The sequence below is a fragment of the Rhodnius prolixus genome, unplaced genomic scaffold, assembly GCF_049639745.1.
Source record: "Rhodnius prolixus isolate KJV_2025 unplaced genomic scaffold, Rpr scaffold_1, whole genome shotgun sequence".
In the NCBI taxonomy this organism is placed as follows: domain Eukaryota; kingdom Metazoa; phylum Arthropoda; class Insecta; order Hemiptera; family Reduviidae; genus Rhodnius; species Rhodnius prolixus.
Window position 1 is genome coordinate 13,402,022 of NW_027411581.1, and position 22,945 is coordinate 13,424,966.

At 34.1% G+C, this 22,945-nt stretch overlaps 1 protein-coding gene across 13 annotated transcripts in view; it reads right to left on the reverse strand.

Annotated features, from left to right (window-relative positions):
• Positions 1-22,945, reverse strand: part of LOC141454744 (uncharacterized) — a 405,562-nt gene that overhangs the window by 319,815 nt on the left and 62,802 nt on the right. For 3 of the 13 annotated variants that reach the window (XM_074129502.1, XM_074129442.1, XM_074129344.1), the window contains exon 1: positions 22,765-22,840. The exons of the other annotated variants lie outside the window; for them this stretch is intronic. In XM_074129502.1, the coding sequence (XP_073985603.1) occupies positions 22,765-22,825 (61 nt within the window). In that variant the 5' untranslated portion in view covers positions 22,826-22,840. Of the gene's footprint in view, positions 1-22,764; positions 22,841-22,945 lie in introns of those variants that run through there. 13 annotated transcript variants of the gene reach the window in all.

The window sequence follows — 22,945 nt, forward strand, 5'->3', positions numbered from 1 at the left end:
TATAAAAATAGTAATAAAGGGTACTCACAAATGTGTATTTACATTAGCCTATTTATAAAATAAATAGACTAATATAAGGTAAATCTTGAGGAGGAGGGAATGAATGAATTGATGACAATTACTGATTTCCAAACAACCTAACAATTACTTCATTCAAAAAGAATAGAAAATCCAACATGGAGGAACAGCGGCTATGAAACCCACAAAACAAAATTCTGCAATAAATATGTCAGAATACTGATTTAGGCCATCTTTGTGCGACTTAAAAACTGGATATATCCTGTTCACTAAGAGTTATCGTCGTCACTAAGTGTTTTATTTTACAAAGTTTACTTATATCGGCTTGGTTCGCCTTCACATATTGATTGATTTGACTACAAAAAAAGAAGTTTTAAAAAGTCAAGTTTGGAGCATGGAATTGAACTTTCGAGATTCAATTCAACCAAACAGTCCAACCTCCAGAGATAATAGAATCCCTTCAATCCAAAATCCTCCATACAATAGGTACTGTTCCCATCTATTTTTCAAATTTAACCATTCACATAGGCTTTGAAATTCCATTCATCCAACTAGTGACCCGATTTGGTTATCAAAAAAAAAAAGAAAAGAAATCCACCAATCCCTGCATGACCCCCCCCCCTAACTAATCGCTTGGTCCGCCACCTCTCATCTCACACCATCTCAGATAACCATCCTGGGCGGTTAAAACGCCTTAAGCCTCGCGATTTCCCCATCGAGTGACGTGAGCAATGATCTTTAGTGAGTGGGTAGCTTCTCCCCCCAACCTCGAAGAGAGCATGGTGCGGGTGTGTATGGATATTCAGTGCAACCAGAGTGACCTATAGCATTATAAATGCTGGTATAACAATTCAAATGCAAAATAAAAATTAAATAACTCACCAACATTAAGAACGGAAGTACACAATTTTAGATACTCACCTGCAAAACAAAAATTATAAATTAAAAGATAAATAATAAAATTATTTAAACAATTTATGAATAGTGTTCATAAAAGTTGAACTCAGCATCCTTCCAAAAAATAAATGCATTTAATTCAATTTTCTCCGATATCGTACATGTTACAAGCAGTTATATTGCTATCTATTCGATCGCCCATCATCGATAACAGCTGATTCCAGTGTTTCAAGTTAAAAAGGTCAACCAATCGTTTAAGAATACTTTTACCCGCAAGCTCAGTTCTGTATGAATGATACGAATTAATCAGCTGATGAGTTGTGTGCCAACAACTTTCCACCCTTCAATAAATGGCAGGGTAAATATTACGTATTACTGATACTCATCATGTAAATTTGTTGAAAATCAAGTATAATAAAATTATCTGGAAATAAATAACAAAGCTAGAAGTTTTATCTTAACAATGCCTCCAGGATACCAATTATCTTTAGCAATCTGCTAAGAGCTTTCAGTTTAAGAATGGCAACCTTGATTTGTAAACACGGTAAAATCATCTTTAGAAAATAATATAAATTAAATTAAATTGTCAAGTTCTTATTTCCTTCCCCACGTAAAGTGTAAAGTAGTTTTGCTTTCAATGTTAAATAATATTTAATCTATAACTCCAACTAACATTGGTCCAACATAAGCCAACTGATGTCCTATCTAAATCACCATAATATCCAAAATAAGGATTTTGTGGAAGAAACAAAACTGTTTGTTGCATTTTATAGTCGGGCTCCGAATGCACTCCTGCAAAAATGGTAAAAATAAATAAATCTTTTACGGCTAACAAACGTAATTTAACTTGTTTTTTCCCAAACTTTGGAGCTCGCTAATATTTTAGTTGGTGATTGCAATCTCTAATTACAAAAAGGAATTTGTTATGTTACCTTTGTAACCGGCAGTAAAAAAGTACATAAGTTTTCTACAGAACAAACCGTGAAATTTCTATTTTTATGTTTTAATTTGCAGTAATATTGCAAGCACAGACGCGAACAGTGATGCGTAGCAATACTGTGTACTCGCCGCTGTTCAATTCAAAATTCATATTGTACTCTGCATGTATGAACATGTTGTTTTTTAATGATTCTTTTTAAAAAAATCATAATCAATTACATCTAAAAGATTGTTGTATTCACTCATTGCTTAGAATAATCTTTTGATAAAAAATTCCGTTTTACAGTCAATTTTTAATAAGAGATTGTACAAACGTGCAACCCAAACACGAGACGCCATTGGATGGCCTAATGATTGAAGTCCTATATTTCTTCCTAAATAAATGATCATCGTTATTGCATTTAGAACAAAATAATGTATTTAGAACAGAACAGATATATTCCAATATTAAAATAATTAGTTTAACACACAAACTACAGCCAATTATCCAACATCATTCTTCCGTTTACAATGACGTCAATTAGGCAATTATTATTCAGCGCACATGATGAATCAGTTTCACGGAAAAATCTAATAATTAATAAGAAGAGAGAGTTGCTAAAGATCACTTGTTAGGACTGTTAATTGATTGAATAAAATAAAAAAAAAATATTTAAAAAGAACTAACTGCATCTTTATCGTTTTGAAAAGCTATATTTGCCTCTTTAGTTATGGACAAGTCTTCTTTAAAATTTTATTTTTCCTATGATCGTGCAGAAAAACGTTTTTTTTTATCACATGATTACGAGTGCGGAAAGTATTTCATTGCGTCATAAGCTTACTTCCACCAACTTGCGTATACGGAAAGTGATCACTTTTCACGCTTATTGATGTCACGCTTAAACTTCGATATTACTCCAACCTATTTAGTTCGATTCGGCTAATTGATTTCTGTAGAAATAAAGATTAAAATAGAGCTATAACTGATTCACTTAAACAAAAAGAGCAGAGGAACATAATGTTACCCTTGTCTAATCATTATTACAAATTAAGTAGTTTTGAGTGTCAATATAAATACTAAATTATTTCCTAACTTAAGTCTAATTGGGAAGTTCTTTTTCTCACTTTAAGCAGATGGATATTTCAAATTCTAAATTATTTATTTAATCTTTTGGCAGTAGAAAAAAATATTGAGTGCAACTGATGCGGAAGTATTTTCTTACTCGTGTAGTTACAACACTTGCCTTCCACAGTCTTACAAAAGAGGAAGAAATTAGCTCAGTGGATAGCTTACTGGATTCCCACGTGAAGATCCCGGGATCGAATCCAGTTGCTAGCACTTAGATTTTCTCTTCCTAGGAGTTTCTTAAAGCTCAGTTTCTAGTGATTAACACTGATGTCTGTAACGAGAGAACACTGTCCGGAGTCAATATTAAGTAGTATCTACCCCGTACTAATAATTTTTATGTATCAAAGTACTTCAAAAAGGTAGTTAGTTAAATAAAAATAGAAAAACATATTTTAAGACCTGCCTCGAAAAACGAATTCAAAAATATCAAAAGATATCTTGAATTGCTTATTGAAAGGAATGCATTCAAAATTTGAAAACTTAAAAGAGAACTGATCAATTCTAATTGAAAAGCCAAATTTCTAAAATTATATATTCTAATTCAAATAGGGAATAAGTCTGGATAGACACCAACTACTTAATAGATTAAACACAGTTGGAAATAAGTCACTGACTTGTAGCGTGCAACAGCCTGTTAAAGTAAATGGAAGAAGCGAGGTTGATGATTACAATGCTGATAACAAAAAAGAAAAAAAGATAAGAAATATGATGATATTACGAAGAAAAAGAATCAACTCACCGCCTCATATTTAATCAAAATAATGATGGAGTTACCGAGTTCTACACATGTCTGTAAATTACATTATCGATACACATTATTAGACTGACTCATCCAAACGAGGGAGAGGCGGTGATTGTGAGTTGATTGTAAACTGCTAAAGTAAAACTAGTTGGAACTTCTAAAGGAAATTGATTTTATTTTATTTTTAAATATCGATCAACTGTCATATGATTGATCAATTTAACATAACGCTTGTTATTTCAAAAAGTTTAAACGTTTTGACATAAAAAATTGTAGCCTTGTTAAACATTTAATAAAAATATTATTTCAGTTCGTTATAGAAACTTGATTTATGTATTATTATTATTATTATGATTTAAGGCGGGTCGACATCTGAAGTTATTGGCGCCCGGAGTTTTTTTCAGTGCACTTCCGGCCTCCAAACTGTGTTATCTCGTTACCGACCACACTGTCCATTACCGGACAGTGAGCTGTAAGAAGCTCCTAGGAAGAGAAAATCTAAGTGTCAGCAGCTGGATTCAAACCCGGGACCTCCGCGTGGGAGTCCAGTACGCTAACCGCGTAGCTAATCCCTTCCCTGAGAAAATTATTATTATTATTATTATTATTAAAATCGCCATACAGTTTAAATTAAAAGCTTTACTAAACTAACTGACTAAGTTCGTAACGATGTATATCTTAAATGCTTTAAATTAATTTATTTTAGCTAGGGAAATAAATTCACCATGATTTTTAACATGAAAATAAATTAATAATTATTCAAAATCGAGAAGAAATGGATGGATACGTCGTAATTCTATGAAAAATCCAATGAAAAAACTACTAATTTGTTGTTAGGGAAGGGACTATCTCGGTGGTTAGGCTATACTGCATTTCAACGCGGAGATCCCGGGTTCAAATCCAGCTGCTGGCCCTTATAGAGTTCCTCTTCCTAGAAGCTTCTTACTGTCTGTAGCGAGTGACGGCTGACAGGCGCTAATGGTCTCAGATGTTGACGCGCCTTTTTCTTTATTGTAATTATTGGAAGTTAAAAGACCCAAATTGAATACGTAGATGACCCACGTTCTACGACAAAGTTATGTTCTGTATTGGTGTTAAGGATGAATGCGGAAAAGACGTTAAGGGTAGGATCATTAGTTCCTCTGGGTTTCAGTAACGTTCATATCCTTTCTTTATTCCAACTGTAAAGATAAGTAAGAAATAACCGCATTATTTACAATAACTCCTAATACTAATAAAGAACTAACATCTACAGTAACACCATAACTTTCTCTTATATATTCTGGTTACTTTTGTTATCCATAATAAACGTTACTTTATCCAATTCTTCAGCGAGCAAACTTTCACATCTTCACTATTATATACTACCCCCACTACTGCTGCCAACTTCTACTACAACTACCGTAAAATACACTTTAGAGGGGCAAAAAAAAAAAATCAAATGAGTATTACATTTGGAACAAATCGCGAGACGGCCACGCTTTTACTTCTTTATAGTGAAGGTTTGCCAACCACACCATCAATCAGAAGGCATTAGCACAACTTCTGTACACTGTGTGCTATATTTCTCTCGTCGTCTCTTTCTCTCCTCTCTGCGTTTAGATCAAGGTACAATAAGGAGACACTTTCCCATTAGTACCAGTTATGTAACTGGTCTTTTGCTACACGTAACTCTTCAACGTTATCAGAAGAAAAAGAAAATACATTACTAATGATGAGTTCACAAAATAAACATTAATTACAAAGATAATTACCAAAAATCCTAGCCCTCAATATTAAAGACAGCAAAGATACTAATCTAATGTGAATAACTCACCTAGACTTTCCCCCCAACTAATGTTATTGTATTATGCAAATGGACACTTCTGGCACTTTTTAATTATTATTGTTTATTAAATCTTTTTTTTTTTTTTTAATTTTTAGATTTACAAAACTTGGTCCAACTGAGAAATGAATTAAACAAAGTATATGCGTTGGCTTGAGCATACACATTGGTCTGAACTCGTGCACCAGCGAAGATTGCAGTAATGCACTAGGTTGTACAGTTGATGTCAGGCACCAAGATGCAGGCGCCTGAAACTTCCTTGCAGGAAAGTGAAACATAGAGCGCAGAGAGAACGTTTGGATTGAATAAAAGAATGGTATGGAATTTGAAGCAGCAGATTTTGGCTAAGTTGGAATCGAAAGAAACTTTTAAGTTTGCATGGTGTGGTTAGAGCAGTAAATGAGAGCATAGACTATGTTTCGTAAGACAGATGTAAAAATTGAACGCGTTAGAGATTTGTGGGTTTATCAGTTCCGTATAGTCCAAATACGAGGCGCCACGGTAGCCGAGCGGGTTAGAGGCGAGAACTGCGACGCTAATATGTATTGTGGTAATGGGTTCGATTCCCGGTCTTAGGCCTTGGATTTTATTTAATGGTTAATAAAAGAAATTTACAGTAAAGTATGTTTGCTAGTCGCCTCCGTCCACGACACCTAATTGGTAGTTGGACGTTAAGCCCCGCCTGAAAAAATAGGCGATTACTACTTACTTATTTAGTCCAAATACGTACTCGTATATCCATATCCGTAATAGGGTGTCGTTTGCTGTGCACATTAAGTTTTGAGTGTCTGTCACTTAATTTCTTTAATATTCTATTCTGCATCTTTGCTTCAGTTCAGTGATTTTTTTTTTTTTAATGATTTAAGGCGCGTCAACATCTAAGGTTATTGGCGCCCGGAGCTTTTTTCAGTGCACTGCCGGCCTCCGGACAGTGTTCTCCCGTTACAGACAACACTGTCCATCACCGGACAGTGAGCTGTAAGAAGCTCCTAGGAAGAGAAAATCTAAGGGTCAGCAGCTGGATTCGAACCCGGGACCTCCGCGTGGGAGTCTAGTACGCTAACCGCATAGCTAATCCGTTCCCTTCAGTTCAGTGATATTTCAATAACAATAGGAAGCCAAGATTGATATCTAAGATAACGGATTTGAAAGACTGTTCGGGGGAAATAAATGTGACTGAAATATAAGGCAGAGAGAGGGGTTTGGGCTTTCAGGTGAAAATTAGATGCTTTGATTTCGCTTGGTCACCTTTATTCCCCACTTCCGGAACCAGGAAATGGTGACGCTTAGGCTCTTGCTTAGACGGCTGATGGCCCTGACGGAAAGATAATTTGGGTAAAGGAGCACCATCTGGTATGAGCTACTAGTTATAAGAGGGGAGCGTGTTCTTCCTTCAGCAACAATGAGCACGAAAGAGAAAAGGAAATCGCCGGTGGTAACATCCCCAAATTTGAACTTTTCATTGGTTTCAATTAATTTACTTTTTCAAATAACTTTTAAATACTTCATATCATTTGCTGAAGTTGTAATTACACTCACAGAATTCATAGTCAATGAATGCTCAAGATTCTGTTGGCCTAATTAGTGATCTCGGATTCTCTAACCTTGTCTCACTAGGCAATTTTGAAAAACTAATATATTTTTTAAAAAATAAATAAGTAAACTTAATATTTAAAAGAAACGTAGGCCCTGTCTTAGTCCTACAGGAAAAAGGTTGGCTAAAATATTTGAAAAGTCTGTAAAATTGATTACTTAAATTTGAAACAAATAAACCTTAACAGCCAATTTGCCTATTTCAATGAGTTGAATTAGGTTATATGTTCAATTCTGTTTTTCCAACTCGGGTTCTAAAATCTAGGGAGAGAGAGTTTAAAATAAAATATCTGGAAGTAAATAAATAATGGACAAACTTGGCCCAATAAGAACCCACAGAATATGAATAAGAAAAAGAAAGAATTCCACTGCTACAACCAGGAGGAAACGGAGCTAAATTCGATAACCGAAAATCGATAATCGCCGTCCTAGTTTAACGATTAGTTGAAAATCTATTGTACTTGTTTTATATCGAAGTTTGGTAAATAGGAATGGAGAATTCCAAATTATGTTTTAAAAAAAAAACATCTGGAGCAGTGGGTTTATAAGCGGCGATGGAATATGGAGTACACGCATGCGCATCGTAACTCAGAGTCAGAGATAATGAGGGTATTAAACAAAAACTCCAACTCTATTTTAGCCGAACCAATTCGATACTAGTAATTATTGAATAGCAAGAGGTGAGAGATTAATCCTAGCATAATGTCTGCCAACAGCTGGAGCGCTAATAAACGTAGCAAATGTGTTCCCATTAAATCAATATTTTAAAAGTTCCTCAATGAAAGGTGCCAATGTAGACATAGAAATAGAAAGAACAGCAAGAAACAAGAATAACATCAAGTAATGAAGTTACCCTTGTGCAGAAAGCTCAAGTTCTTCATGATTCTTGCGCGTTTGATAAAGAAATACCCATTTCATTACAAAATTATTCAAGAAAAAGTTATGAAAAATATGCTACACACCCCCCTCAAATCGTTTCAAAACATTTCTTTTTTACTCCGGAGCTTTATAGGGAAATATTTTCGGTTAATACTTTATTCCAAAATTAGATACAAACACAATACTGTCGGTTACAAGCAGGAATTTGGTTGATTTATTTAGTAACCTACCGTCCGCCAATATGTTCTTTGTAAAAGGAAATAATATAACAATATAGTAATTTGTAAGATAGGCGATTCAGAAATTTTTTGTAAGATTATTTTGTAATGAAAGGAAAAAGAATATAATATAAGAATATCAACATTTTCCTAATGCTAACCGCTGCTCTAATAATAATATTTAAAAATTACAAGTGCACCATACGAGGGTCGTTTGAAAAGTCCGTGCAAAAATAAAAACTATTTAATTTTTTGGGGTAAACCTTTTTTATTTTTCAACATAGTCTCCTTTTAGGCTTATACACTTCGTCCAACGCTGCTCTAGTTTGTGGATCCCTTCCGAATAATAGGATTTGTCCAAGTCTGAAAAATAGCCATTCGTTTCTGCAATCACCTCCTCGTTTGTATAAAATCTTTTTCCCGCCAGCCATTTCTTCATATTGGGGAACAAATAGTAGTCTGAGGGAGCCAAGTCTGGAGAATAGGGGGGATGTGAAACGAGTTGGAACCCTATTTCCATTAATTTTGCGACCACAACTGCTGAGGTGTGAGCTGGTGCGTTGTCGTGATGGAAAAGGACTTTTTTGTGGGCCAATCGTGGGCGTTTTTCTTGCAGCTCGGTTTTCAAACGGTCCAATAACGATGAATAATATGCACCTGTAATACTTTTACACTTTTCCAGATAGTCGATGAGGATTATTCCTTGCGAATCCCAAAAGACAGTCGCCATAATCTTTCCGGCCGAAGGAACGATCTTCGCCTTTTTTGGCGCAGATTCCCCCTTGGTCTCAGGAGTGTAGTGATGTATCCATGTTTCATCCACAGTGACGAAACGACGCTTAAAGTCCTGCGGATTCTTCTGGAACAGCTGCAAACCGTCCTTGCAACACTTCACACGATTTCGTTTTTGGTCAAGCGTGAGCAATCGCGGCACCCATCTTGCGGATAGCTTTGTCATGTCCAAATGTTGATGCAAAATATTATGTACCCGTTCATTCGAGATGCCCACAGCACTAGCAATCTCACGCACCTTTACTCTTGTGTCATCCATCACCATATCATGGATTTTATCAATGATTTCTGGAGTAGTAACCTCAGCGTCCAGAACGTTCAGCGTCACTTGTGCCCATATGGCCACTCCGAAAATTTTGAAACCACTTATAAACTGTTCTAATCGAAGGTGCAGAGTCACCATAATGTTTATCAAGCTTCTGTTTAGTCTCCTGAGGCGTTTTGCCTTTCATAAAGTAGTGTTTAATCAACACACGAAATTCTTTTTCGTCCATTTTTTGAAAATCACTCGACTTCCTCGATTCAAACGAATGCCAAACACAAAGAAATAGACCGATCTGGCTGAAACTTGTTGTGTGTTCTTCCAAGAGATGCTACTAACTAAACATAACCTCGATACGCGCCAGTGTTGCTATCTCTCTGACTTTGCACGGACTTTTCAAACGACCCTCGTAGAGTCAGCTATAAAAATGGGTACCTTTCCCCACATTTTTTGGGTGGGAAACCCGAAAATTCGTGAGAAAAAAGAATTGACGTAATTCGTTCTAACACCACTACGGTATTGTAACGAGATGAACCCAGTTGAAAATAATCAGGCCATTTCTTTCTAGAAATGCCAATAACAGAAAGTCTAGCTGTTATAAACTGAGTAGTTAGTCTATCACGCAACACATCAGTGTAAAGCAGGACTGAACTGCGTGAAAGAGTGTTGTTGAAATGTCACAGGCCGCAAAATTCCATTAAAAATAAGTGAGTCAAAATTCTAACTTGTTCATTTACACAAAAAAATTTTGTCAAATAAATATTTAACACTTCTAAAATTTATAATTTTGGTAGAATTATATTTCATTTCTATTCAATTAGCTATTTAGTCTTTTCGGGAATAGTTTTAGTCCAGTATTATTTGGACCATGAATCCAGTACCAACACAAATATAACGTTTTTAAAGCCCTCATCCACAGTTACGCTGCTTCCGTGTATAATTATTCATTATACTTCAAAGAATATGTAATGAACAACAGGGAACAATAAAACGTTTAGAATTGGGCGAAAAAAGGATGATAAGCTGAAAACGAAAAATATACTACTGAACTTTATTTAACCTGCATCCATTGTTTTACTTTTTCAAAAAAATGAACTCTGTTCTATTTAGTGATAAAAAGTAAAAATCTGGAAAAACAAGCAGAGGACTTTCTCATATCTGTATTTACTTAGCTATGTTCTAAATTCACAGTAATACTTTCATTAATACGAGTTGTGGCTATTAAATAACGAGACCGATGCAGCTACAGAAGAACTAACGAATCCTAACGATCGACAGCTGTGCAGCGTAAAGCCTTCTCTTTCGATTGCAGCTTCTCACGTGTTTGTAGAGAAATCTGTCTGACCGGAACCGTCGTTTCTGTAAGAGGTGTTACGTTTCGTTTTGCCGAAAACATGATACTACACATGTAGTAGAGCAACGAATTGTCGAGAAATTTCACATGATACTTGGTAAAACCGCTACTAAAGCTTATCTTTTATTAAAAGAAGTTTATGGCGATGAATGTTAATCACGTGCGCAAGTTTTTGAGTGGTTCAAGTGTTTCCAAGATGGGCGAGAAGACGTCGGAGATGATGACTGCCCGGGTCGGCCCTTCCACGTCCAAAACGGATGAAAATATTAATCAACATTACTACCGTGAGGTGCTTGCTCAACTCCTTGAAAGAGTAAGGTAAAAACGACCCGATTTGTGGAAGAACAAGTCCTCTGGGTTCTCCATCAAGACAACGCGCCGGCTCACACTGCATTGTCTGTCAAGACGTTTCTAGCCAAGTACAACATTCTAGTTTTAGGCCATCCGCCTTATTCGCCTGACCTGGCCGCCCCAAGTGACTTTTATCTGTTCCCCAAAATCAAATCTACATTAAAATGAACACGATTTCAGTCCGTTGAAGCTGTGAAAGCAAAAGCGGCACGCGTCATACAGGAGCTCACAGAAAAAGACTTCCAGCACTGTTTCGAACAATGGTAAATTCGCATGGAGCGTTGTAGGGTCAGGGGAGTGGTGTATATTGAAGGTGATAATAACTAACTACGTATAAATTTAAAATAAAATGTTTTACAGCAATAGTCTCGTTACTTAATAGTAGAACCTTGTATGAACCAAATTAAAAATAATTTTGAAAAGAAATAGCACAGTGGTTAGCCCAGATGAGATCAAGGGTTCGAATCTAGTTGCCAGCCCTGACATTTTTCTTCCTTCTAACGACTCACTTTTGATGGACAGTGTGGTCGATAACGAGAGGAAATTGTCCGGACCGGTACCAGTACAGCAGAAAAAACCCGAGAATTTAGACCTCCGATTTTAACGCGCCTTAATTTAAAAGAAAAAAAATGGATAAGTTTATCAGAGAATAAGTCAAAAGATCTGCTAAAAATGATTCCTATTTCAAAAATCAATATTGCAAAGTTTAAGAGCCTTTTCCAGTGCTCCACTGCTTTCGGAATAGTGTTAATGTTCCCTCGTTAAAGATAACAATGTCCATCAGCTGACTGAGTGTAGAGACATAATTAAGATGGGCAAGATTCGAACTAAGTATTTCCGCTTAGAAGATTGAGGTGAGAATTACTAGTATACGTTACCTAAACTAACCAAATTGAAGAGTGATATAATGCATATCCTTCTAAATGTTTATAAATGAGGAAAAAAAAGAACCTCCCTGTGGTGCAGTTAAATGTAAAAAACAAAAACAAAAAATTAACATTAATAAAAATAGGTCTTTCGATACAGTTGATAAAAACAAGCAAGCAAAGCTAAATAAAAAAATCAAAGAAATGATTAAATGTCGTTCAAACGAAAAATGGGCTCAAATGCAAAAAGAAAAAATAAATCAAACAGGCCAAGTGTGAGCCAAGACATTATATCTACAAGCCAATAACATCCACAGATGCAAGACCCGGTTATCACCATAGCAACGTGTACATCACAATCTGTTGGTGGCATGTTTGCCGGACGGTAGCGCCACTTGTTATTACAGTACAGTGCTGCCACAAGCCGGTATAGTGTTCAACAACTGTACTCTCCCATGTTGTTACGTCACTCAATCATGGAGGGGATATTACAATGTGACTGCAATTCTGCAACCTACCCTACACTTATTTACGTCATGCAAGTCGTACGGTGTGCGCTTAAACAGGGCTGTGCAGCCATTTAAAGTTGTTACTAAATAGTAAAGTTTCTTCATTTTGCATTTTTAATTTTATTTAATTTCAGATAAAGTTATCCATTCACAACAAAATGAGAATAGATGTTAATTGAAAATGGCATTTATTAATCTGCACAGGTATAATTAATTTGTATTGGTTGGAAAAAAAAAATGACAAAGGGAGGAAATCAAGCAGAAGATTTTTTAGCAAATCAACTTATGTATTACACCATTTGAAGGTTATAGATAGAGAGAGCCGATGAATTCAATTGATTACTTCCAATCGATCGATACAACCCATTTAGGGCAGGACACTGTATTTGCTAACAATGACAAAGATAAAACCTTTATGTCAAGGAAATCCATTAATAGACCATTCTGCTAGAACAATTGCAACAGAAACTTCTTTTAAAGAAACGTGATTATCGATTAATTAAATATTTTCGTATCCATTTTTTTTACTGTGATCAATATTTCTACCAATAGAAGAACTGGATACAAAGTTTTCTGATAGAATAGATTTTTCTCTCGGAAAACAATTCATTCATTTTGAAGATATAGTAACTACTTTCTGAGGGACAAAACCCCACAACCGGAAGTAATAAGTTACTGAAAGGCATTTTCCACTTTTTTTGAAATTTGGGTCAAAAATGGCGACAATGATTTTTTTTTTTTAAGTAGAAGTAGAAGAACAATAAATTTATTATTCTGCTGAGACTATTGTACCCTAAGAATAAATACATGTACACTTGGAGGCCAGGCCCTATTAGTTTGGCTTGTATTTTAGATATTTATAAATAAAAGTAAGTATTTACAGAAATTAAAAATTAAAATTAATAAAATAAAAGAATACAATTATAATTTCGGAGGAAGCTGGGTAGAAAGGAGATAATTGAACAGAAGGGATATAAAGATGGTAAGGGAAGGAGCATGACAGACAGATGAATAATAAGGAGTTCCAGAGAGAGGTAGCGCGTATTAAGAAGGATTTGTCGAAGGATGAAGTACGGTGTAAGGGAATATTGAGATCGGAGGAACAAGATCTAGTATTAAGGGAATGGATCGAGGATTTGAACTTAAAGAGTTGGAAAATATAGGATGGCCTTTGAGATTGGATAACTTGAAAAAGGAAAGAAGCCAAAAAATACTGGCGGCGATAGACAGGAAAAAGGAAAATAATACATACGAGGGGGTACCCAAAAAAAACCGGAATTATTTTTTAAAAGCTATTTATTTACAAATTTTTTACAGAACAACCTTATTCCCTTCAAAATACTCTCCATTACAACTAATACATTTGTCCCACCGGTGCTTCCACTGTTCGAAACATTTTTTGTAGTCATCTTTAGAAATGGCTGACAGCTCCTTCTTCGTTTTTTTCTTGACCTCTTCAATATTGTCAAATCGGTGACCTTTCATGCCCTTTTTCATGCGTGGAAATAAGAAAAAGTCGCACGGAGCCAGGTTAGGCGAGTAAGGTGCGTGGGGCAGCGGAACCATGCCATTTATAGCCAAAAACTGTGTAACAGAGATGGCTGTGTTTGCAGGTGCATTATCGTGGTGGAAGAACCAGTCTCCTGTTTGCCACAAATCGGGTCTTTTTTGGCGAACACTATTGCGCAATCTTTTCAAAACTTCAAAGTCGACGGTCTGTGAACACCAGCTCTCGAATTTTTTCAACATTTTCGTCGATTCGGGCAGTTGATGGACGTCCAGAACGAGGTTTGTCATCAATCGACATGTCGCCATTTTTAAACTGAGTAAACCACTCGTATACTTGAGTTTTTCCCATAGTGTCATCTTTGTAAGCTGTTTTCAACATTAAAACACTTTCAGCAGCATTTTTGCCGAGTAGAAAACAAAATTTCAGAGCTGCACGTTGTTCACTTAAACTTGCCATCATAAAAAACGAAAAAAGAACAAAACAGCGCTGGTAAAAACAATCACTGCAGATGAACAGAACAAGCCAGGCAGACAACACAGGCAGGACTGAACTGGCAAGGAATTGCGCTATACACGTCTAGCGGCAGAAATGCGTACTACATAAGCTCCATGCGCGGCAACGCAATTCCGGTTATTTTTGGGTACCCCCTCGTATTTCTCTACCTAATTTCTGCTTCCGGCAAATTTTCGTTGTTTAAATATTTACTATTTTATAAAAACCACTTTTTTTTCAGGAAACTTGAAAAACCCTAATTTTCGGAGAACTTTTCAATATAGAAATGTGACACGACCGCTGGAGTTCTTCATCCAGGCAAAAGAGAAACTATTACTTAACTAGGTAATATCAATCTCCGCATCAAGGATGTTTAATTAAAATTAATAAATAGTTCATTTTTTGGAGGAGAAATAGTTATTTATTTAACAGGTGTGGAAAGTATTACTTTTCCTCACACGAGGCAGGGTTTGCATGCACAAGCGAGCGAAACGAGGCGAGTGCAAGTGCAAATTGCCGAGTGTGAGGAAAATACTTTACACTCGAGTTAAATATTATATTTTTTCTGCAACCACTAGGGTTATTAACTAAAAAAATTAAAAATTTCATTTTTACAGTCTATCTATCTAGAATCCATTTTAAATTTCTATAAGGTAACACTACAACCTTTTTAACTGTTATAATTAAAAATATCTAATTATTTATTAAAATATTATTTTTATTTCTACATTTGGGGTTAATGTTACCAATTTATTTAAAAGTTCCATAATTAGGTAAAAAGCTTTCAAGTTAATTAATAAATTAATACATTCTGTAAGGAGGAGGAGGAGCCAAGTTACTGATGATTAATGCAATAGAAAAATAAAACAATGAGTCAGCCTTCAAGAACGAAAACAACTTATTATTAAACCAAGTGAATATTCCATTTCCCATGACGACTGCCCAATCATTTCTGTCGTAGATTCTAACCTCTGCTCCACTCATCTCATTCTGCAGCAAAAGTAAAAGAAAGTTCTATAGCCAATACGTATTAAACACAATGTGCACTCATCTATGGTTACGATAATAGATTCTGATTTTAGATTCTAATACGACTTTGCAAGTAATTAATATCCGCAGAACCAAACAAAATAACGAACTGAATCATCACATCTAAACTTCCTTTTACACTACATTGTGTGGGTGAGTCAGGCTGATGCAAGTGAATAATAAGACTGTTTGTTGAATATGCTTTCATTTATTATTATGAACTTTATTGATAAAAGATTGATGTGGTACCCACCGCTCAAGACTTCAACTACTTAAAAGACAGTTCGACCCACGATCTAATCTCTCACTTAATCACAAATGACTAACATCCACTTCTATGTTGAAAACCAACCTGGACGTACGGTAGTGAAGGTAGCTCTAATTTCAAATTCAATCTTTTCAGTCTAAAACCTTCACTCTAAAAGTTAACGCTCCATTTTTCGATTTTTAAATCTAACCATCTGTACAGAAATTCCCTTTATAAGTCAAATAGCTCGAACTCACCTCACAATAAATACATTCATCAAAACTAACAATCTCACTCAATTCCTCTTGTCAGCCATTTATCATCAAGTCACATTCCAGATCATCCTTCTAGGCAATAAAAAAGCCAGTGGCCTCGCGATTTACTCTTTTCTGAAAAGAGTAGTTAATCCTAGAGATTACTTAGCTGGTGTTACCGCTGAGTAATTACTCCCCCCGCAATTACTAGGCGTATTATATAGTGTCAGTAACATAACAGTAATTGTACAACTAGTTGGAATAACTTTAAAAAAATTAATAAATAAATAACAAATACGAACTTTAGAGAAACTTATCTATTTCGAAACTTTCCATGACGTAGTATATCTTCTTACTAAGAACAAGAGGAAGTAATAAGAAAGACTAACATAAGTTTTGTTATCTGAAGTGCTAACAATAAAAGTGTTGTTTGAAGCTAAGTAGGTAAGTAAATAGAAAAGATTTAATTAGTTTTAAGTCCTACAGCACTAGATGCTAGTTCGATAAAAGTGTCTAGAATGTTAAGTTCTAGAATGGGTAGTGGTCGGAGAAGATTCCATAGTCATCTTTAACGTTTGTGGAATTTAGGTATGTTACAAGAACAGGAGTTTAGTATTTAAGTTATGCACTTAAAACTTTCAAACTAGGTAAAATGTTTACAGTAAAAACACTATAAAATAGTTATAATACAGAGATAAAAATGCAAATTACTTGTAATAGATAAAGATGTTGACACCATATTTTAAGAATAGGTTAATATTTTAAAAGGCGAAATACATTTTAAATAACTTCCTGAATGTCGCAAAAAGATAATATTAGAAAACGAAAACTGCGCTGAAAATAAATTAAGGCTGCTAACCTTTGCCAAACTAATGCCAACTCATTCCAAACTTACCATTCTATACTTCTCTTTTCATTTTTTCTAAGTTTTTTAACTTCTGAGTAGATAACTACTGTTTTAATTTGAATGTGTTTTATAAACAGTAAACCGCTTGAACGTATTGTGTTTATTTAATGCTCAACAATAATTGATGTTAGAATAATTCATACTGGTAGTTTACAGTTTACAGATTGGAAAATAACGGGAGAACACTATCCGTAGCCGGCCGCGCTCTAAGGAAGACTAAAATTACAACAGCAACAAAATAAGCACATTAAAACAAGCAAATTTCTTCAAATTGGGCGCATGATTTCATACTTTAAATGCTCAGCCAAATTAAACAAATGAAATGAAAATAAAACTTAGAACCAAAAATAAGTCGACAAAATGCACTAAACTGGACGTCTAAAATAAATAATTAAAAACTTACTTTAACCTAAAAATGCAAAAGATACAATAAAAAAAAAAATTAAATAAAGATAAATTATCGTGACATAACACAAATTCCACAAAGATAACAAAGAAGAAATATGACTTTTTAGAAAATCCAAGATAATGCGGAAATGGCAAGTTGGAGATGATATATAGGAATGATCTGAAGACTGATAGAGAAGGAAAGTGTGACGGCAGGGATGAGGAACGGTTTACCGCAGGCTGCTGTCCTGTGGGAAGGAATATAAAGGTCAGAAGGATGAGAGCGGATACACTATACAGTGATGTGAAAAAACTGAAATATCTTTCTGGTTTGATAAATCTTGCCAATCAACAAAATTTTCGCACATACAGGAAACCACAAAATTTTTTTTAATTCAAATTTTATTTTTATTATTTAATTTAAGTCTCGTCAATATCTAGAGAGGACAATGCAGTCAGTTCTCTCTCCTAAATGCACAGATCACGTTTGTTACACACAACACTCTGCACATCATCGGAAATGAGCTGTATAGGCACTCCTAAGAACGCAATAGCTAGACAGGAATATTTAAGATCAATATAATGAATTCTGCGGGAAAATTCATTTTGGGTCACTCCTTGGATAAGGGAGTGTTTACGCTAGACTCTGAAGTGGCATTTCATTGAAATGTATGGGTTAACACTTAGATAGCATTAATGAGGGTAAAATATGGTGCTAACATTCCGAGAGTGAAAAAAAACAAAACCGCTAGACCCCAGAAGTACAAATTTCCGTAAAAGTCATTAATTTTTCCACCATTTTTCTAAATTTGATGTATCAACTCAACATACAGTATTCTATTATATTTGATTGCAATATTTTATTACCACTTTCATATAATTTCTGTGGATTTAAAGGATGCAAAAATTCAATGGAAGAGAATTTGTAACTATATTCTTATACTAGAAAATCAAAAAAATAAAAAGGAATGCGTGGAGACGCTACTAGGTGACCCCTAGGAAGCCTACTTCACCCTGCCGTGGCTCAGCAAGGTGTATGTGACAGCCAGAGAGCTCCACGTGGTCACAGAAAGAGAGAAGCCATAATAAAATGATCGGAGGCGCTAATGACAGCAGTAGTTGATGCGCCACCAACAAAAAAAAGAAAGTCATAGGTATGACATCAAATTTTTAAAAAATAACTACAAGAATCCATTAGAATTACGTTAAATTCCAGCTTATACAACAGCATTCTTATTCTTGTAAAGTAAGTAACTGTAAGGAGAATTAAGAACCATCACGCACATTACCTGCGGAGGAAATATTTAATTAATAAATAATTACTGATTATTATTACTCCTCGTTATAAAGCCGAAAAAAAAGATGAATTATTCATGGATGAAGAAAGCAAATAGAACGTATAATGGAGTCTATATTGCTATTAAGTTAATTATTTACTAAATTTAGAAAGGTAATAAACACGTAAATATTCATTCTAACTGTCCATATTAATGTATTTATTACCTTCAAATAAAAATTACTTCAAGTTTAAACTGTAATCTTGTAGCATCAGTCTACTATTGATAAAAATCGTCCTTGATTAAAATAAAGTACTGTACTTAAACGTCTGTTTAAATTGGTTTTGTTTTAAATGATAAAAAAGATATCTAAATACGCAGCACTTGTTCTGGGTAAATGTGTCATCCATTATTAGTAGACATCTACAAGGATTCTCAAGTATATATTCACGAGTATAATAAAAATAGTTTAATTTAAACAATTAGTTTCAACAGAATGATGAAGTCGTTCTGTACGATTTGATGAGAAGAAGCATTAGTGATTTTAGAATTGAACTCAGTTTAAGTATTGGATGCTGAGTGGAACCCACAGACCCGCAGTATAGAATAATAGTCGTCGCTAAGGTTTGCACAAAGTAAGTTTGCTTTCTAAAATAAGTTTAAATCAACAATCAAGAAGTCTTATAACAAAAGATCATGTTAAAATGTTCTAAGTTTCCATTCTTTTCAGAAGAGAGGAGGGTATTCACGCATAGAACTATAAACAGATCCTGTGCAGAACAGTGATCACCCTTGAATACTTATCAAACTGAAAAGAATATCTAAATTGATTGTGAAAGAAGCGTTCTAGAAAACTTTCTTTGCCTTGAGCAAAGCCTGATGTATATCGATACTTGACAAATCGAAAGCAATCATTGAGTGAATCAAGATCGAATTTTAGTCAATCAAAATAAAAAAAAACAAAAGAACAACGGAATTTGAAACAATCTGTAAAAGTCCTCAGGTGTGCCAGTAAATTTTTATGAATGTTGCAAGTTTTAAAGTGTCATCAGACAAACATTTTGTAAATTCTTAGAGTTTAAGAGGTTTCTAGTAGGGTTCCTGCTTATTTGTAGGAGGTACTCTATTGACGCAAGAAATGTAATGATGAATAAGTGAATTAACTGCGAAGAAATAACTGAATATACAGTGGTGTTAAAGATTGTAATTGCAAATAAACATAATCATCAGAAATGTGTGATCTACTCTCTTCATCATGTTTCTAAGGGGACGTTCACAACGGAGCTGTGAGCATAGATGATAGCGGAGATGATAGCAGTGATGCATCAGCGCTTATAGAATAACCTAGTACATTCTTATGTGAGCGTGCACAACGAAGCTTCGACTAGTGACTCATACGCGCTGCTATAAACGAGCATAGATGATAGAATTGAATTTTTCATTTTTCTGCTAGCTGAACTCCAGTATCGGAGCTTCAAAAATGGACGTCGAAAAATTAATTAGTGCTGTCTTTACTCATTATTTTTGGTTATTATTTTATTATTTACTTTTAAACAATATTTTGTTTTTTAAATCGTGCTTACATTTATTTTCATGTGTATTTATTTGTTTTTTTACAATAAAATCATTACTTACCTAAGAGTAATCACTAGTTTTTCTTTTATGGTTATAGAATTTCCATGACAATTTTTCCAAAGTTTTCTTAATTTTGACCTTATTTTTTCTAAAATATAATCGAATGTGGATGGACCCATCCTCACATATTCAAAAAAAAACGATCCGGATAATTTCTAAGTTCCTTATATAAATAGTGAAATTCGCCCAAAGTACTTCGTTGTTTATTTATGGGATGTACATGATATTTTCTAAAGCGTTTTTTCTTTAAAATATACCTTTTAGTTGCTTCTTCACTACTCGACATGTTGCATGCATCACAGCTCCGTTGTGCACACTAACCAGCGATTATATTTTACTCTACGTACCCTAAGGAACCAAGAAACAGATAGAGCCTGGACAGCTCCTAGATAATCCTTTCATTACAATTCAGATCTCAACTTGAACGGTCTTTGTGAAATAGTTTTTAGCCAACAAAATATTATTACTATTGATACAATATTTAAAAAATTATAATATATTCTAACATAGGCGAAATGTTTTATGGCTGTTACTCCTGTGTCGTGCAGTTCAGAAAAAGATCGATAACAAACTCTCTGATTAATGGACGAAGAATACGCGTGGGTGAGGTCACCGACTTACACAAACTTTAGACGTTATTAAATTCCAGATGGTGGTTAGAGGTTTGGATATACTTTGAGAGAGTTTATATCTGATTTTAGGGAAGTTAAGTCAATATTTATTACAAAAGTTGACTTGTCGAAGATTGATTCATAAAATAAATACTTTAATAACTCAAAAACATTAATTAAAATGCTTAGAAAAAAATAAAAAATTGAAGAATATCTGTTAGATTTTAAATTTAATAAGTAATTTCCTTCTATCAATCATTTAAATGTTCGTGAAATTATCAATTAAATACAAATTCTTGAGAGAACGTTTCTTCGATAATTTTTAGTAGATAATTAACTGATAGCTTGTTTCCATAAGACAGTCGCACTGGAATAACTAACATACAAACAAGAGAATCGTTTAATCTACTCAAAATTACCGAAGAAAATAATCAGTACTTCTAGAATTATTGTTGATAATTAAACTTTAAAAGAATGCTTAACATTACCGATTACTATGGGCCACAAAAGGTACATAAATGGAACTAAAACTGTAAGCAGAACTGCTTGAATGAAGCCAGGGTATGTTTAGAATGTATGTCGTCAGCGAAATTCCCACGTGAAGTAAGCTCTACTTCAATGGAAAAAATATGTAAGCCTACACTTTTTATTTAACAGAATATTCTCAAAAAAAAAAAAAAAAGCTTATATTTTTAATTTACTTATCATTCAAAGATTACACTATAAGAATTGTAAAAAGAAGATTAAGAGCTAAATTGTGACTTACATAATTGAACAACTGAAAAACAATGGTAAACGATTGGACAGGAAAATTTTGCACTATTGGTGCATGTTTAGATCAATAAAGGTTGGGCTAATATTTTCAACGATGTTGCAATCTGCATTAATTATTATATATTTATAGTTACTAATAGTTGGAACATGTTTGTGAATTAAAGACGATCATTAATAGCGAAATAGAACTTAGAAAGAAATTTAAGTACATTTAAGTAAAATTTATTAATTTTTCGGCACCCAAACTTTTGGAGAGGCTATTGGTGCTTATCTTTGATTCGTTTTCCGCTTGAAATTCATTTCCACTAAAAAGTGTCAATTTCAAAACTATAAAAAATGAAATATCCGATGGGTTGGCTTAAAAATGCTGAGCAATTAAATTGGGACAAAAATAATAATTTCTGAAATAAGATATAATTAATACTAAGCTCAATAATATTTTTATTTTCTGTTTGACTACAATTAAGATGTGGATTTTAGGGTGTTCAGGAACGTTTGTTGAACGTTCTTCACTCTAAAGATTAATTTTACAGTAATTATGTTAACGCATATAAACAGAGAACCAAATTAATCATAGGATTTTAAGAATTTACTTTTGATAAATACAAAAAAAATTTTTGCTAAGATTGAAATTATTAAAACATAGATTGCATTCATTAATAATTAAAAAATTAACTAAACAATAAATATGGAAATGTAAAAATCTTTATAAATTCTGACCAATAACAGAATGGAATAGAATGACTTATTAATCTCGAGCTAGTGGTCTCGTGTTCATAGACCTACAGCCATAACCTAAATCTAGTTGCTACTTAGCACGTGCGAGCGAGCATCGGTGAACAGCTGAACAGGTAGGTTACAGTATTAACTGAACTGTGAAGTCCAAATAAATACGTATATAATAAATCTTTGGATTTTAAAGTTTAAAAAAAAAAATAATTGCTTAAATCAAAAATTAACTTGAAAGTTTGAACTTAAATTAAAAAAATTATCAGATACAAATATCAGTATTATATAAAATTAGAGTTTCAAAACCTGATCAAGATAGAATAAAGGGTTGATAGTGTGTGTTTAATTTGTTCTAAAGGATTTGAAGCATTAAACATGATTTCGAAATAACCATCTCAATGTTGCTACAAATACAACCTCGGACTATTCACAAAATTAACAAGAAAAAGAATTGATTTCAGGTACATTTAATGTCAAAGAGGGGAAAATTGACGAAAAGAAGGAGACATCCAATAAAAATAAAGAGGATAAACGTGAATGATACCCAGCTGACACATACCATTATCTATAATAGTATGGAACGGATCACTGGAGTTTGGCGACCTGGAACAACACCACATACCTGTTACTATAAGTGCAAGAGAGGAGAGAAACGAACGATGTATCACCTACAAAACACTAATACAAATAATAAAACAAAAAACAACAGTAACTATCAGGGATGGCCGTGTCCGATATAC